The 16,631-nt window shown below is 45.0% G+C and overlaps 1 protein-coding gene across 2 annotated transcripts in view; it reads right to left on the bottom strand.

Annotated features, from left to right (window-relative positions):
- KCTD9 (potassium channel tetramerization domain containing 9) overlaps positions 1–16,631 on the bottom strand; it is a 411,318-nt gene that overhangs the window by 229,754 nt on the left and 164,933 nt on the right. Inside the window, exon 6 of one of the 2 annotated variants that reach the window (XM_069617594.1) lies at positions 2,640–2,768. The exons of the other annotated variant lie outside the window; for it this stretch is intronic. Within the exon in view, the coding sequence (XP_069473695.1) occupies positions 2,640–2,768 (129 nt within the window). The remainder of the gene's footprint in view (positions 1–2,639; positions 2,769–16,631) is intronic. 2 annotated transcript variants of the gene reach the window in all.

The raw sequence follows: 16,631 nt of genomic DNA, 5'->3' as shown, positions 1-16,631 counted from the left end.
ATTTATTCCAAGATGTCATCCACTATCCCGGCTGCTGCTCTATACAACGCCGCTTTCGGAGCAAAGCTTTGCCTCACAACCCTCTGCATATTCTGACCTTGCAGCTGGGTCTGACGCGGTTGCTCCTGTGTATTTCCTACTTGCAAAAGTCTCCCTTCATTTATCTTTTTCCATTCCCAGTTTATCTCGCCCTGCCTCCTTTGGACCTTCGTCTACTGCACCTAGTCTGTTCCGCATTTTGCAAGGCTGGTTCCTCCACCTTATCTTGGAATACAAGTGGCTTTTTTCTGCCATTCCGCTTTTTCCCCACCTTGCTTGGTACCATCTACTGGCTGCCCCTTTTGCCTTACCTACAGACCCTTAGGCTGCCACTCATCGGCTGCATTCAAGAGAACGAGAAGGCAAGTTGCTTCTTAGCACGTCCTCCCAGGTGAGCCACCACAGGAAAAATTTGAATTGAGAGAGATGGTGCCTGGCGCACTAGCAAAAAGGACATACATACAAATCCTGACTTAATCACTGGCTCCAGTAACATCAGAAAAAAAAAAAGTTGATGGTCACTCTGAAATAACAGAATATAAACTGGTGTCATGAGTTCTAAAAGACTACATTAGAGTTGAATGTAGTGACAGCAGTACAAGCTTCACTCACAGGGTCTGGCTTCAGAAAGCTGAGGAATCCTCGACACAGACAATGAAGGGACTGACGCCACGAGAAAGCAGAACATGCACCGACAAAAGGGAGAAATTGCACTGAGGCGTGAGCAAAAACTAGTACATGAAGCCCTCAAGTGTTACTAGAAAGTATAGCCTGTTCAGAAAAAAGGAGAACAAGGTGCTGAAGAGGCGAGGGCAACGCTGGTGACCTAGTTGGCTTGGTGCCAAACAGCCCGAAATATGCAGACTAGATGTGCCAACCCTAGCCAGGCAAGAGCAAGATGGGGCCAACCGAGGGCCGGCCTGTCAAAAAAAGGTCAAAAATGACCAGGCAACAGAAGGAGCCCACATGGACATAACCTTTGTTCTTTCAAAGCTTCTGAAACCAAGATCAAAGTATGCAAGCTCAAATTTTGACACACATCCCAGATATATCAAATTGTGTTAAAGTGTACATATTAGGGTACAAACGAATCGGTCAACCCAGTCTTGCTCCAGAAATAAAATGCCTCTCCCTTTCTCCCCACTTTATATTGCAGATAGCGGTTGATGGTTCAGGCAGTTCTAGCGTTGCTCTAGGAGAGACCCTCTTGGACAGATCACACTATCCATGTGCATATGATAATCCCAGACGGCTCCTTCCTAAATCTGGAAAGACAGCCCACAACAGGTAAAGATTGCATACTTGATGTTTCCCTGGTGTCATTAGTTAGCTCCGGCACAAAGTTCTGCAAAGAGTTCTGGCAAAGAGCAGTACTTAATGAGGGGACGGAAACTGGAAAGCCAATTCTAGCCCTTGGTCCCAACCCCTCTGTCTCTGTCAGCATGCTTCCCTGCAGCCCTGGGACACCCTGAAGTCAAGGGATGGTGCATCCAACTCCATGGGGAAGGTTGAAGAACCCAAACGCCACAATCTACCTTACCACCTACTCTTTCACCCTGGAGAATCCACTGCAGGGTTTCAGCATCATTCTGAAACTAAATGTAATCAACTCTAGCGAAACAACGTCATGGATGGCAAGCAGGGGTTTCATTTTGGCCTGGGACTGTGAGAGAGGAGTATGAGGCTGGTGGGAGGAGACTTCAGAGAAAAACGGTTAGGGATTCTGGCCCCTACCCTGATCGCCTGACAAGCAATTGAGTACAGCACCTGAGAAAGTTAGGGTGAAGTTTGAGATGGTGCTCAGTCTACCAACCTACACATACTGAGGAAGTTGAAATGGGTTCCTGGGGTCATCGTATCTCAAGCAGCCAGTTCTTTGAACCAAAACGTCTTGTCACCCATAACCCTTAGCATCTTGCTTATACTATTCTGAAGAGCCTCAAATCAGCCCCTTTCCCAGATCCTTTTGTCACACAGAGCAAAATGTTTGCTACAGGAAAGAAAAAGAAAAACAGAGTAAGAGAGAAAGAGGCATGGTCTGACACTCGCAATGTGAAATGGCACATGTCTGCAACACACCACTGGTAGGATATCAGAAAATTAGGACTTTGGCATATGTTTCCAATTGCCTTGTGATGACCTTCGTGCCCACGTTATCTGCCACATGTCGTTTCAGGTTTGCGGCCCATCGAACTCTATGACTGCTCCCTGTACTGCTCACATTTTAAAACAAAATATATATGTCAACTAAGCCACCCGCACATGACAATCCGTTCCCAAGAGACATCACAATACTACATCTCTACAACAAACATACATACATACCACAACTCGGGCCAATGCATCCTAGCATCACGTGCTCACAAGGCTCCCCCCCTTCTGACACAAATGGCTATTTGCTCCCATTACAGTATCTAAACTGTGTCCCACACACATAGCTTCTAGTCTGCATGAAGCGACACAACAGCAAAGCGATCTTCCATTTCCCTCTCTCTTCCTTCTAACATCACCCATCTCGTTCCCTTTCAGTTCAGACAGAGCACCGGAAGACCATGAAAATGGGAGTGAGGCACAGTAGAAATACCAATAACATAACAAACCCAATAAATTCACTCCATCATTGACAATCAGCTGTCCGTGGCGCAGGTAGTTCAGGATGGGTTCAAAGTATTCCGGGCACCGGTCGATAAGAAAAGCTCCTCTCTGGTCTTGCTTGTTCCCCCAGGCGTCTGGATTCAAGAATGAAAAACTGATGATACTGTAATTTTCACAACATTTCTGTCACATTATATTTAGATATAAATAAAAGAAGGGCAAACTTTGAGGCTATCTAAATAAAAAGTGAAGTCTAAAAATTTTGGAAATATCACCATTAAGGTTTAACATGAAAAACATAAAAGTAACATTAACAGTAAACTTAACTTAAAATAAATACTAAATGTAAGAATATATTAGATCTTAATGTTTAGTGTTCTGTTTTTAGACGTAACTGCTCAGTTACATAGAAAACCTTCATTCTTTTTTTTATAAATTCTGTTTTTGTTCAATACTTTTTTAAAATGTTGATTACTTATTCTTCTTTCATTGGAACTCTGATTATTGGTTTTGCCAATGGTTTCTATTGTGTAAATTTTTTACAGTGATAAGTTGTAGTAATAGAAACTATTACACTTTGTCTGTCAATTACCTGCAGTTGAAAAAGGGGTTCTATATTCTTTCATCGTGAGGCATTTTTACGACTGCCTTTTAAACTAGGACAAAATTAAGAAAAAGTTAATCGAATTTGTTTTTGGGGGGGCAGGGTTCCCCCCAAAACCCCCTCTCCCCCACCTATTTTTTTAACTATTCCGGAACCCCCTGACCGCTTATCTGCCCTTTCCCACCCCACCCCCCCCAAACCATTTCAATAAATGTATTCGTAATTTTGTACACATTTAAAATGCAGGCATAGAAATGCCTGGTGATGAAAGGATGTTATACCGAAAATGGTACATTGTGAAGTCAACGCTGTCTTATATATTTCAAGGTGTCATTATTTGGTACATCTTTATACTGCGCATGTCAAAAACATAGATCCACATGCGTTCACCTGAGAATTCTTATCTCCTGTTTTAAGGTTTTTGACAATGCACTAAAAACAAGTAGGTTAACTTCATATTTGTAGCACAAATTAGAAAAATCAAAGAAGACCATTTTTAGAAAGTGTTCAGAACCACCATCTTCTCTTTGGAGATACCCATTTTAAGCAACTGAAACAATGCAAGAGCCATCCGAGGCATCAAAAGTTATAGTGGAAAAGAACAGAGCCTTTCAAAACCAACTAAACAGCTGGGGTTACTACCAATGAAAAAGATCAAACCTAGAAACATTGGAAATACAGTATCAACATTAAGGTTTAAAGAAGCTTCTAAAAAGAAAACAAGTATACCAACAATAAGATGCAATACTCCTTTAGAACCGCCAACGATGTAATCTTATGCACACTATATTTGACTGCATTCATTTTAATTTTTTGACGTTTTGAAGTGTTTTCTTTTTTCCTATTATTTTATAGTTTGCTTTCTTTGGTATGAAGTTTCTGTATGGTTAACAGCTATTCTAAATGTTTGCATTGAATGATTTTTTTTTTAAGGTGTTGAGGTTTATAGGTAGCTATATATGCACATATATAATTGAGGGTGTTATAATCTCGCTTTTATTTTACTTTGTTGAAGGTTGTAATGTTAAACAGATAATTCACTAAAGGGACATTTTAGTGGTACAATTTCCAGTGTTGATTTTATATAAAATGTAAAATTAATTTTACATGCACAATTGCTTGTAATGTAGAATGGGTCATGTGAATAAGCCAACCTTTAACAGACATATTGGGGGGGGTTGGGGGGGGGGGGGGGGGTGGCTTACCAGCCATGTGAGAGCAGGCTGAATCTCCGAGCTCTGTGGAGATCCTGAGAACTAACGCGGCGAAACTGACAATATTGGAAGGAACCGCAGCTGAAACACGATGGACCTGTGCATGAAGGTCTAGTGCACATCGCAGGGGATTTTCGGCCGGAATCTGAGCATTGAGCGGGCCAAAAACACCACAAAGAAGAGTGGCGCAGATCTGCACCGCCGTACCCAAAATGGCAGCTGTGCGCCAGGCAGCTCACTGAGGACGCTCGGCGGCCTCGGAGCTGTGGATGACGCAGGCAAGACAGGCGTGGAGGCAAGACCGGGCGGGACAGGCGGCTCCGAACAAAAGTGTCTGGCCAAGACAGCGGAGCTGGAGAGCAGCGTCGAGGCTCCGGGGGCTTGAGGATCCGCCGACCCGCACAGAAAGTGCACTCCGCATATATGCTGCATTGGGACAGATGGCAGCGAGAGGGGTCGGTCGCCAGCCCACCCACAGAACTTAAGGTAATTGAAGCCTTGAACTGTGCTGGTGGGCTGTGGCGGTGCTCGGTGGCTGCTGAAGCGCCGGAGGAGCCCCTGTGCATCGGGTGGGCCTCAGGGGTGGCGGACGGACCCCAGGCAGCCCAGGGGGAAACAAAACATTTCAGAGACTGCAATCCACTATCGGCCCATACTGGCGGAGTGAGATACCGGTTCAGGCCCACTGGGCCGCACCTGGAAGGCATCTCGGAGGCAACATTGGGCTTCTGGCCTGTCCTGGGGCTTCTGGAGGCATACCGGAGCGTGGGATATATTTACCAGACTGCTAGCGGGGCCGCTGCAAGGGATAGCCCGCTGCGCAGGTGATTGGGCCAGTGGGGACCTCCCCCTGTGGAACGGGTCAGAGGGAAGTAAAGCAGATCTGCCGAGAAGGAGGTGTGGATCCCATTCGTTGAGAGTGGGAGGCATATGCCACAGAGCCCCAAAGGGATCTACCAGGAAACAGGAGGTGACCCCTTTCGGGTTACAGCCCATGTACCAACAAGAATGAGCGCAAGATTGACGTGAATGTGGGCACAATCCACATAGACCCCCCCCCCCTAACTGAATCCCACCCATTCCGCCTGGCCGATAGACACAGAACAAGGACCCATGAGCCGGAGGGGCAACAAGGCACTGTAAAGGTGCAGCAACGACTGGTGGACGTGGGTGTCACGTCTAGACAGGGATGGCGGGTTTGGAACCGCTGGCGCTTTGGTCTGCCATAACTTTCCCTTCACGTTCTTCACTCTTACCTGTATCGCTCTAGTCACACGCAACCGGAAGTATTTATTCCACCACTTCCGGGTTGCGAGCGCGTTGCAACGTTTCCAGTTTCTCCTGCGGTTGTTGCTATCGCTCTCGTTCGCTCTGCGTTCTGCTCCCCCGCCTTCCTTGTACTTTCCGCTGTTTACCTCTTGTTAGCCTTTTTTCCGTTCACCCTACCCTTTCTCTTGCCCCTTCTGCTGCCTTCAGTTTATCTTCTTCCTCAGCCTTCCCTCCCTCTTCTCTTTTCCCCTCCCCCCTCCCCCCCTTTCCTGTTTTACCCCGACTCTGCCGGTTTCTCGTTATCGGTTCTGCTCCACTCAACCTTGACTTCCCGTCCGCTGTGTACCAGTACCCGGTCTGCTCTACGGATTGCCTTTGTCTACCCCTTGCATCCACGCTTCCGTTGTGTACTGAATTCTGCCTGTTTGCAGGACTGCCTCTGCTTTGCCCTTCGTGTTACCTGTCCGCTACTCCTTCTTGCTTGTGGTACCTTCGTTAGCGCCACCCATTCAGCGGCGCCCTCATTCCTGGAACCTCCATCCACACCAAGCGCCGGCTACTCGAGTCGGAACCTCATTTCCTACCTGTGAGGTGTCTTTGTACCTTAGCATCAAAACCGATTTCCGATTTTGTCTGTTTAACCCATTCTCCAAGCTGTTTTGTCATTTTAAACTCATGAAACTAAGCAAATGCAATTTCTCCACGTGTGATTTGGCTGCACTGTGTTTTTCCTTTCAAAATCGATTTTCTGAACTGTACCCCCATTGCTAGTACATTGCCTTATAGTTTACTAATTTTCTGACATCTTTGATACTGCTATACTAATTTTTACCTTATTCATTGAACCACACATGTAAAACAAATATTGAGTAATTCCGAGTGCTATTTTTCTCAATTTCAAAGGTTTTCAATCCGATTTTGCCTCCCATTCAGAGGGGGGAGGTTAGAGGTCAGATTTCTATTCTGATTGTTGCCTAGTATAGCTGACTCCTTGCTACCCCCACAAAATTCGGTTAACAGGGGTTTGAGGGAGTGTTGCAGGGGGAAATATTAACTGTGGTGCTATCAGAAAATAACTCCCAAAAGGTAATCCTGCCTTTATTCAATTGTGCATTATATATCTTATGTAACAAGGTCAAACTAAGTCTATTCTATCAATTTACAGTGTAATTATCCCCACACTGGTGATTGCTGCCCTATATTAAATGTGTGATTTTCATTGGAATTTAAAAATAAATATTGTACTATTACACACCGGCCTGGTTCATGGTCCATTACCACCCGGGGTGTTTGTAAAGGTGGGGCTGAGATGGGTTTTGTGCCTTGTCAAACTGAATCTGTGATCAATAAAATAAAAGTGTTAATTGTGCGCCGATTCCCCGGCCAGTAGAAAGAGTCATGGTCTGGAGTGTACCATGCCTTTGAAATCCTTAACACTACTATTGTATGGTATGTTGACCTGATAGTTCCTGTTGCCTTGTCAAGCAATAATAAATAAAGGTTTATAAAAATCAAAAAGATCTTCCCTGAAGACCCCACTGTAAACCACCCGAGACTCCATCTGAGACAAGCTCCCCTCTATTGAGAATCCAAAAGAATCAGACCTGGAATGCGCTTGGATCCTAAAGATCCTTAAGCCATCTGGGTATAAAGGTGATGTCTGCCCAGACACACTCATCAAAAACTGTGCGGAAATGTTAATTCCCTTCTTTACAACAGTCATCAATGCTCCTTTGAAACTGGCACTTTACCCTCCTCCCTGAAGGAGGCTTGGGTTCCAAAAAAAAAAAAAAAAACTATGCTCGACTCTGCCCTCCAACAACTACAGACCAATCACCACGGTTCCCTTCCTACTAAAAATCTTGGACAGAGCAACTTATGTCCAAATCCACTGTCACCTTGAAACTAACCATGTCCTGGGTGTCAGTCTGGCTTCGCCCAGGCCACGTCAAGTAGTCTGCCCTGTTAGACTTAAAGAACCAAATAGATGAAATCAGGGATGAAGGGAAACCTGCCCTGCTATTCCTCCTTGATCTCTCTGCGGCCTTCGACCTTGTCGATCATAATATCCTCTGTCACCACCTGACCACCTCGGCATCATTCGCAAGCGAAGCCACAACCTGGATCGCTTCATTCTTACAAGGCAGAATGATGTGCATTTGCGGAATATGCTAGTGAACCACCTGCCGCAATTAAGTGCGGAGTACCACAGCGCTCCTGCATTTCTCCCACCCTCAACAATGCATTTCCCAAACCGCTCTTGGATCTCCTTGACTCCCACAGCATAGCATAGCATATACGAACTATGCCGATGACATGCAAATTCTGCCCCCCCCCCCCTGGAAACTACCCAACTGATTCTGACACATTAAGTACAGCATATACTATTATCCAAGCTCTGATGGCAACCCACAAGGTTTGCTTGAATTACGAGAAAACAGATCCTCCTTGTCCGACCCTCTACTGTACTAAAAGAAAAGTGACCCTAGATTTGCATCACTCAACATCGACGGTACACAGATTCATGTCTCCCTGGTAGTAAAAACACTACAGGTTTATCTTGATGCCTCCCTCTCCATGACCCACCAAGTTAATGCCATCTCATCGTCGGCAGTCTATGCTACTAAGCTGATAAATGCTGCCAGACCTTTCCTCTCCACTAAGCGTTGTCTTACGATTGTGTGAGCTGCAGTAGGTCCCCGGCTTGACTATTGCAATGTGCTATTCGCCAGCACTTCTGCACATGCCATCAAAAAACTTGAGACAATCCATAATAATGCTTTTTGGGCTGCACTAAACATCACTAAAACAGAGCACATCTTGGCAGCCCGCAGAACCGCTCAATGGCTACCAATCCAAGAGAGGATCATGTTCAAGACCCTCACCATTAAACACAAATGTATTTCCAAATCTGCTCCACTCTATTTGGTTTGAAAAGTATCCGAGACCCGTTCCTCCAGACCAACCAAAAACGCCATACATCCATAGACTAACACTGCCTTTGGTGAAACAGGCTAAAGCCAGAGGCTTGAGCTTCCCTGTGATTGCAGCCGAACATTGGAATGCCCTCCCCTATGAACTTATCGCAGGAAATTCCTACTGGGCCTTCCGGAAGGCACTTAAAACATGGTTATTTAACCATCCTTAATCCCGTTTGCACTCCTACGTCCACCCCGCTTACCCTCTCCTTCCTTACTGGTCCTGTTAGGTTACAGACCTGGACCGCCTGATGCAGCCCTGTACAATCTCTGATGATACGAAGTCCGTTCTATTTATGCTTGACCCACTTGTATGCTACTTGTAAATGTAACTGGTACCTGTAACAGGGCCGCGATAACTCTGGGTTTTTGTGCGCTTTATAAATGAAAACAAATAAATAAAGATGACATCATTTGATGCCAAGAAGCATTCCTTTTGTATTGAATGACTAATTTCTAATTCAAAAACTATACCTATACTTTTATTCAATTCTTGTACATACCCGACTTAGAATAGCTTGGCTTTTTTGGCCAAAGATAGTGTGCAGAGGACAGGAGTTCCCACATCTTGGGAACTACTTCTTCATTCTTGTTAGTATACGGTCCAAGTGCCAGGACTGTGTTTTCTACCCTGCACCTTGACATATCATTGACTTTATTATGCACTTTTGATTAATGTTAATGTTTAGAGAGCTCTCTTCACTAGACAAAAGAGTGGTGTGCACGGTCTCTCTCCTTTTTCTACCATTGTAAGACACTGAAGGAAGAAGACACTTATTTTGACTGGGAATTTCAGTTGGCCTTCCCCTATATATAACCCCTAATAAAATTGGTTAACTTTGAGTATATGGTCTCGAGTGTCCACTCTGTGACACACGTTTCTTGCCCAGACTGCACTACGCCTCCCTCGCTCAATCCCCCAACAAATGGGGCTACTCTCCGGTCTAGAATAAATTAAAGATTGTTGTCAGCTCAAGTATTCACCAAAATCATGCACTGCCAACAATTCAGGGAATCCTCTGCCTAGGCAAAGGAGTACCTTTCCTGCCAATGTTCAAGTTGCAAACTTGGAATCCCACCGAGTCCTGATGTCCATAGCCTCCAAATCCTTTCTGATCTGCAAAAGGGCTCTCTTGCTAGTCCACCTCTCGGGTTTAAATCCCTAAAAAACAGGAGCCAGTGCACACCCATTAACAGCTGCTGTCTCAATGGCAGAAATGCAGTATCTTTTTCCTAAACGCTACATACAACCACTGACCTCCCACAATATTGAGTTGCTTGCACAAAGCCTAAACCCATTCAACACTAATGAAATACACAAAATCTCCAGGTTCCCCACCAGAACCTTCAAAATCACCTCTACCTTACAGGCTAAACTCCATCATCGGAATGTATCTGTGTACCTCAAGTGAATCCATGACAACAGCCCAAAGGAAACTTTTATCAAGACCTGGTTTCCCGGGTCCCGTTTTGCCGCTACAGGCAATCTTCATACATTTATCCGTTTCCCTGCTGCTCATATGGGGGACAAACCCACTGCCCGTCAGCACCTCACTCCTCCACTCACCCACACTCTCATCCTGCTGTTGTGCGACGGACCCCCACGCAACCCCCTGGTCTCCCACACTAGTCCCCACTTAACCCCTCCTTACCCCCCAGAACCTGCACCCAACCTCTCAGGCCAAGGCTGTCCTAATCATAAGCATACTCCTTAATCCTGTTTTCCATGGTGGAAACTCGTGTACACTTGGCCAATCCTCTTCTCAGCCTGGAGAATACTTCTAATTTATTTCCAAACAATCTCCCAGCCACCTCTATTACTTGTTCATTAATCGAAGAAAGTAACCGTCTCTCACAGTCATCTCTTCCTAACTGGGTTGACTCGCAGCTGTTTACGATGACATTTCTTCTAGTAGCAAAATTATAGCCTCGATTTCTGGCCCTCTTCACTTTTCTCTGCTCCTCCAATATGGCTACTGTAAGGAACTCATGGTGGCAACAGTAAAGACAGACATGTGATCACAGTTCAAGGAGGTTTATTTAACTGTATATGTGGGTTGGCAAAACGCCTAATCTAAACCTAAATCTAAGACGGGAGCAAGCTATGACCATCAAATAATAATAAGGCAGTCCTAGTGGCGTCTTGTCGAATAAAAGGGCCTATACTAAGAAAAAACCTATTACCAATCCTTACGCTACAAACAGAGTGTGGGATAGGGTTCACAGGAAAGAAAGAAGTCACAAATAATACATCAGGATGCGTTAGTCTGGTATCTCTTCCCTGCGTATTGTGCACAGGACAAGGTAGGACTCGAACACAGCACGTGCTCGAGTTTTCCCAGCACGAGCTAACAGTTCAGCTCTCAGCTTATCAGGGCCTTCGGTGGTTAAGTCTCTTTTCTACAAAAAAGTCTCTTGCCTCTGAGGACCCGATATCTTTAAAGGAAAGTTCCGGGACTTTTTTTTTTATTGTTCCTATGGTTCGGCCATGTGTTTTTAAGCATAAATCGGTAGATCGTAGAAAACTTTCCTATGGACCTTACCCGACTTTTCTTCCATTAACGCACTCGAAATCAGCCGCCATTTTCTGATAATCCCATCATTTCCCCCCATCGCCCTGGCTCACCTGCTTTTGCGGCACTAAATCAAATCCCCCGCCCCTGAGCCTGACATCAGCAGACGCGTACCGCCCATTTCCCAACGCCAAAGCACGTCTCGTGTCAACAATCGCTGCGCCTCAGCTAATGAAGTGTCGCCATGGAAATGGCAGGACGCCTCTTTCCTCTATAAGTATAAACACACCGTTTCACAACACACAGCAGCAGATTTTCGATTCCATTACTCTCTCTGTGTTACTTTGAGTATTCTGTGACTCGTTTCTGTGCTCTGGTCAGCTACCTTCGCCGCTTCTAGGCCTTGTGAACACCTGTACCATCTCTGTAAATTATTTTACTTTCTTTACCACACAATGGCTACAATAATGCTGAATATGTACGAGCCAGAGTACACCGAGGAGGAACTACTGGAAAGGCAAGCACGCGAAAACGATGGGGATTCGGACGGCAGTTGGGAGGACCAGTCAACGGATGAAGAGCCTGGACCATGTCGCATGGACGGCGTCTCCACCTGGTGCACGTGCAATCGGTGCGAGCTAATGCCAACTGAGGAGGAGAACTGCTGCTGCCGTGAAAATTCCGGGTGCTTGGCCTACATTTCGGAAGGCGAGCCAAGTCCGCAATGCATCACCGAGCTGCCAGAGTTCAGGGAAGCCTGCCTCTCACGGACCATGTTGAGGATGATGATGGTGCTTATGCACGAACTTCGCGGCACTGTTCGTCCGCGTAATCCGAGTAACGAGTAAGTATACTCTGGTTGTGATGTCAGTGATGCCACTACTAAGTGATGGTCGTCTCCCACATATAAAATTACATCTACATATCATTCGAATGCATGTAAATTAGTTCCATATTGTGCATTTTCTAGATAGAATTTTTTTCAAAGCAGAATGACATTTTTTACCTGAATCGACAGTGATAAGAAAGTTTTGTCATTTTAATACAGTTTGCATCTTTCATTTTCACAGGTGGTACAGGCTGGTGGCCTATCGTTGCTTCACTTGGTGGCTTCACGGGAGGCTCGGACACCGCGTTCGGAGAGTAATACCTGCCTGTGCGGTACTTGCCATTAGACAACATTTCCCCAGCGACAGTGGACAATACCGCGGATTTTCCCTGGATGTGCTGCAACCGGAACTTTATAATGTGTAATGTTTTTATTTATGTTCAATTGAAATTAAGATCTAAAATAAAACCCAACATATATTTTAACAATGGTTGTTTTGATTTTTTAAATGAATCTGGTGTGTCTCCATTGAATAGTCTTCCTGTGCCTTGTCTCGTCACACCACGTCTCGTTGAACCCATATGCAGCAGACATACATATGTTATTTTGCGGGTTATTTGGCAATAAACGGAAGGCCGTTGGATTTTATTGACACAAAACATGGTTATAGGTAAATAATCAATGTGGTTGATCATAATAAATCATCCTTTTGGGCACCCGGTACAGAGATGACCCCCTCTGGCCCGTGCCGCCTTGCCACCACAGGCCAGCCTGCTGCTGACTAACTGCCTAGGCATCCAGGGTCTCCAGGGTGAACTGCACCCATATATTCTCCTGGGAGGGTGAGGTATTTATAAACTCACCCCCTGCCTTCCATGTACTAGATCCTGCAGCCTGCCTCTTACATGCAGTTAGATGGCCTCTCCTTTGTGAGGCCCTGCGGCAAACGAGTCTTGTCTGCACGACCACCGCCCCAATCCACCCCCCGCCCTATCAAAGGCAGTTCGCACCGGGGTACTTGTGCTGGCAAGTGGAGCTGTCAGGGAGCGATAAAGGCCAAGAGGTGCCAAAGACCATGTACACTTCAAAGTGGTCTATAGAGCATGGGTTGTTGTTCCCATGTCTACCTCCAGACCCCGTGTCTCCTACCAAGCATCCCCCTCACGCTGGACGCCCCCCTGCAATCCACATAAGTGTCTCCATTCACAAGTCTTCCTGTGTCTTGTCTGCACGACCACCGCCCCAATCCACCCCCCGCCCTATCAAAGGCAGTTCGCACCGGGGTACTTGTGCTGGCAAGTGGAGCTGTCAGGGAGCGATAAAGGCCAAGAGGTGCCAAAGACCATGTACACTTCAAAGTGGTCTATAGAGCATGGGTTGTTGTTCCCATGTCTACCTCCAGACCCCGTGTCTCCTACCAAGCATCCCCCTCATGCTGGAAGCCCCCCTGCAATCCACATAAGTGTGTCTCCATTCACGAGTCTGCCACGACATATACACGTCATTCATTCACAAACACACCCCTGTTTCGAATCCTTTATAACCCACTTCATATTTCTAATGAGCACTTCTTTGCGCTTTGCTAGTTAGTCAACCCGTGAAGGTGCTGGTTATCTGCTCTTCGTCTCTGTGAACTTCCGTGACCACTTCGAGGAAACTCCTCAGTTTGCAACCTGTGAACTGCTCCCTGTTCTACGACAAGAAACTACTCTGATCCCTGCATCTAACTGTTTGTTCGTCAAGGTAAGGCCATGTACCATAATCATTTTGCGTTCAATTTCTTTTCGTTCAAGACAGTACATGCAAGGAACTAGTCATGTTCTGAGTCTAGTCAAATTATCTTTCTATTTTTTTAAAGTTATTCAAATACTTATCCGCATGTGAATAACGTGTATAGTTCCAAGAACCAAAACGAACCTTGCATTGAACCTTTTATGTGTCATTTAATTTTTTAACACATTGGTATTCATAGAGAATTGTTGATCTTTACTTTTCAGAACTTTCCACAATGCCTGCCTGTTCCATTGGCGGTTGCCCTTCAAAGACCCATTATAAATCTGAAGGTACTATAATGCATGTTTTCCCTAAGACAATAGATCAGATAAGAGAATGGGTCCGATATTGCGGATATCCACCGTCTGAGCTTGAAAGTAGAGTCCTAGAAGTCTTTGCGGACAAGAAGGGTGATCGATACCGCATCTGCAGCAGGCACTTTAGCTCAGACATGTACTCCACATCATTGCTAATAAAGAAGAACACACCGCGAGCGAGGCGAAAATTGCTCTCAACCGCTATTCCCACTATTCGTCCACATCCCTCCACTGGTGAGTCAAGTTTACGTATTTATCTCTCGGCCTTGCGGTAGTGTGTAGCATTATCTAACAATAATTTCCCCATTTATGTATCCACTCAATATGAAGGCTGAAGATTCTCCATCCGTGTCGTTATTGCAGTCATCAGCCACTTCAAGCGCCTATCGGGTAATCTTACTTGGCTATTCTGCCACTGACTTGTTTTAGGCATGTAAATCAATAGTTTTAATTTATCGTGTAATTATTTTACCTAATGGTACACCCTTGTACTCATCCTCTAGTCTTTGTTTTCAGTTATAATTATTGTTATCCAAAATAATGCAAGTACCGTCTTTCAGGGAGATGCTGAGGAGTCCAACGTATTGACGACTACCGTTGATGTCACTCAGATGCTCGAGGTACGTTTCCGGACAGTTCCATCGATGGAGATCATCAGATCTTGCATTCTTGTAGCGTGATTGTTACACACAATGTTTCTTTTGTTTTTAGCCATTGATATGTCCTTCTGTCGTCGCCCTCCTATGTGTCTTCTTTTTTCAATATTGTGTTCATTACTAATGAAAGTCCTATGTTTCAGGGAGTCGATGGAGCACTAGTTCAAGAAGAAGGGGGAGGATGCAGTTACGGTTCGGCGCAACAGCTTGCAGAAGTGTGCACCGCAGTTACATCGTCCCTTGATGTTCTTATGCATTTCGAGGTATGGATACTGACAGTTCGATCAAGCGAAATCATATGACGTGATTACATCCGCTATACTTCCTTCTTTATTAACGCAAGTACTATGATTCAGGGAGATGACGGACCTTCTACAAGAACATCACCCCTAGTAGTTGATGCAGATCTCTGGGTGGTGACACTACCAACGATCGAGCAAATCGAATCATATTTACATATCCATTATTTATTTTAGACAACTGATCATTTGTGCAGGTCTATTTAGATGAGCCGTTGACGCCTGCACAAAGTTTCTGTTCTTTTCATCAAAATAGAAAACCATACTAATGCAATTACTGTGTTTCAGGGAGTCACTGAAGCATCATCTTCAATAATATCATCAATGGAAGTCTATGAGGAGCCCGAGGTATGGATCTTGACAGTTCCATCTAACTAGAACAACTATGCGTGAATAATTGTCGTTAGAATGTTCTACACAAAGCGTTCATTCGTGTTTTGCTATTGAGATGTACGTGGGTATTGGTCCCCAAGTACATTTTGTGTTTTCGATATTATTATACATACTAATGAAAGTTCTATTTTTCAGGGAGTCGATGGAGCGTCAGTGCGTGATGGATGTGCTTATCATGAAAATATAGTCGTTGCAGCGCAAGAGGAAGTGGAGACATGCACACACGAGTCGGAGCAACAGCGTCCTGATGTTGAAGTTCGAGGCAAGAAAGTTTCAAAGAAAAGAAAGCAAAAGAAGGTTAGTGTCCTGGTCACTATATTATGTTGTTTTTCACTGTTAATAGTTCAATACTGTAAGTTGTGTTTAAACTGAACATCCCTTTTCCAATCTGTCCTCTAGTTGCGAGTGGGTGTACGAACTAGGTCTACACAGACAGTGAAGCGAACGAGAGATGTTGCTTGTCAAACCTTTTGGCAGGGACTTGAGACTGGAGATGCATCGTGCCAATGGGAAGAATATGAAGTGATTGACAACGGAGCTATACCAGCACCAGCCATTGATAGTGAATGTCCTCCTGGTAGTTCGGATGCAGTCGGAGATCAATTCACATAATCCACACCCGCAAAAACTAAGACCGCGAGAAAAAGTTGAAGAAATTGTCTTATTCACCCATCGCCGGAGAAGGAACAGATGTTGCAATGAAAGAGAATGAAGTGGACTACAATGAAACACCATCAATATCACTGAACATAGCGGAAGACGATATCGGAGATTCTACCTTTCATGTGAGTGACATGTCCTCAACGTTACAGGCCGAACCAGCTGGGATGCAGAGTGACAGTATAAGGAAAGAGGCCAAATTCATTGTATTCGATAGTTGTTTGATTGATATTATTATTCGGTTGAAATGTGGGCATTTGGTAGGTGGGGAAGTATGTGGGGAGCCATTGATTAATGTGACTCGTGCAATTCGAGGCACTAACCTTAAAATACATGCCACCTGTACAAAATATCATCCTTTCTCATGGTCTGCACAACCCATGCTGGGACAACTGCCAGCAGGCAATCTACTTTGTGCAGCGGCTGCACTTTTTAGTGGTTCAAGTTTTAAAAAGTTAGAGTCTTTCTTTCAGTTTGTGGGAATCCATTTCA

Source organism: Ambystoma mexicanum, chromosome 10, assembly GCF_040938575.1.
Source record: "Ambystoma mexicanum isolate Mex_15411 chromosome 10, UKY_AmexF1_1, whole genome shotgun sequence".
NCBI classification, from domain to species: domain Eukaryota; kingdom Metazoa; phylum Chordata; class Amphibia; order Caudata; family Ambystomatidae; genus Ambystoma; species Ambystoma mexicanum.
The sequence above is the reverse complement of the archived record's forward strand: the minus strand, read 5'-3'. Positions and strand labels throughout refer to the sequence as shown.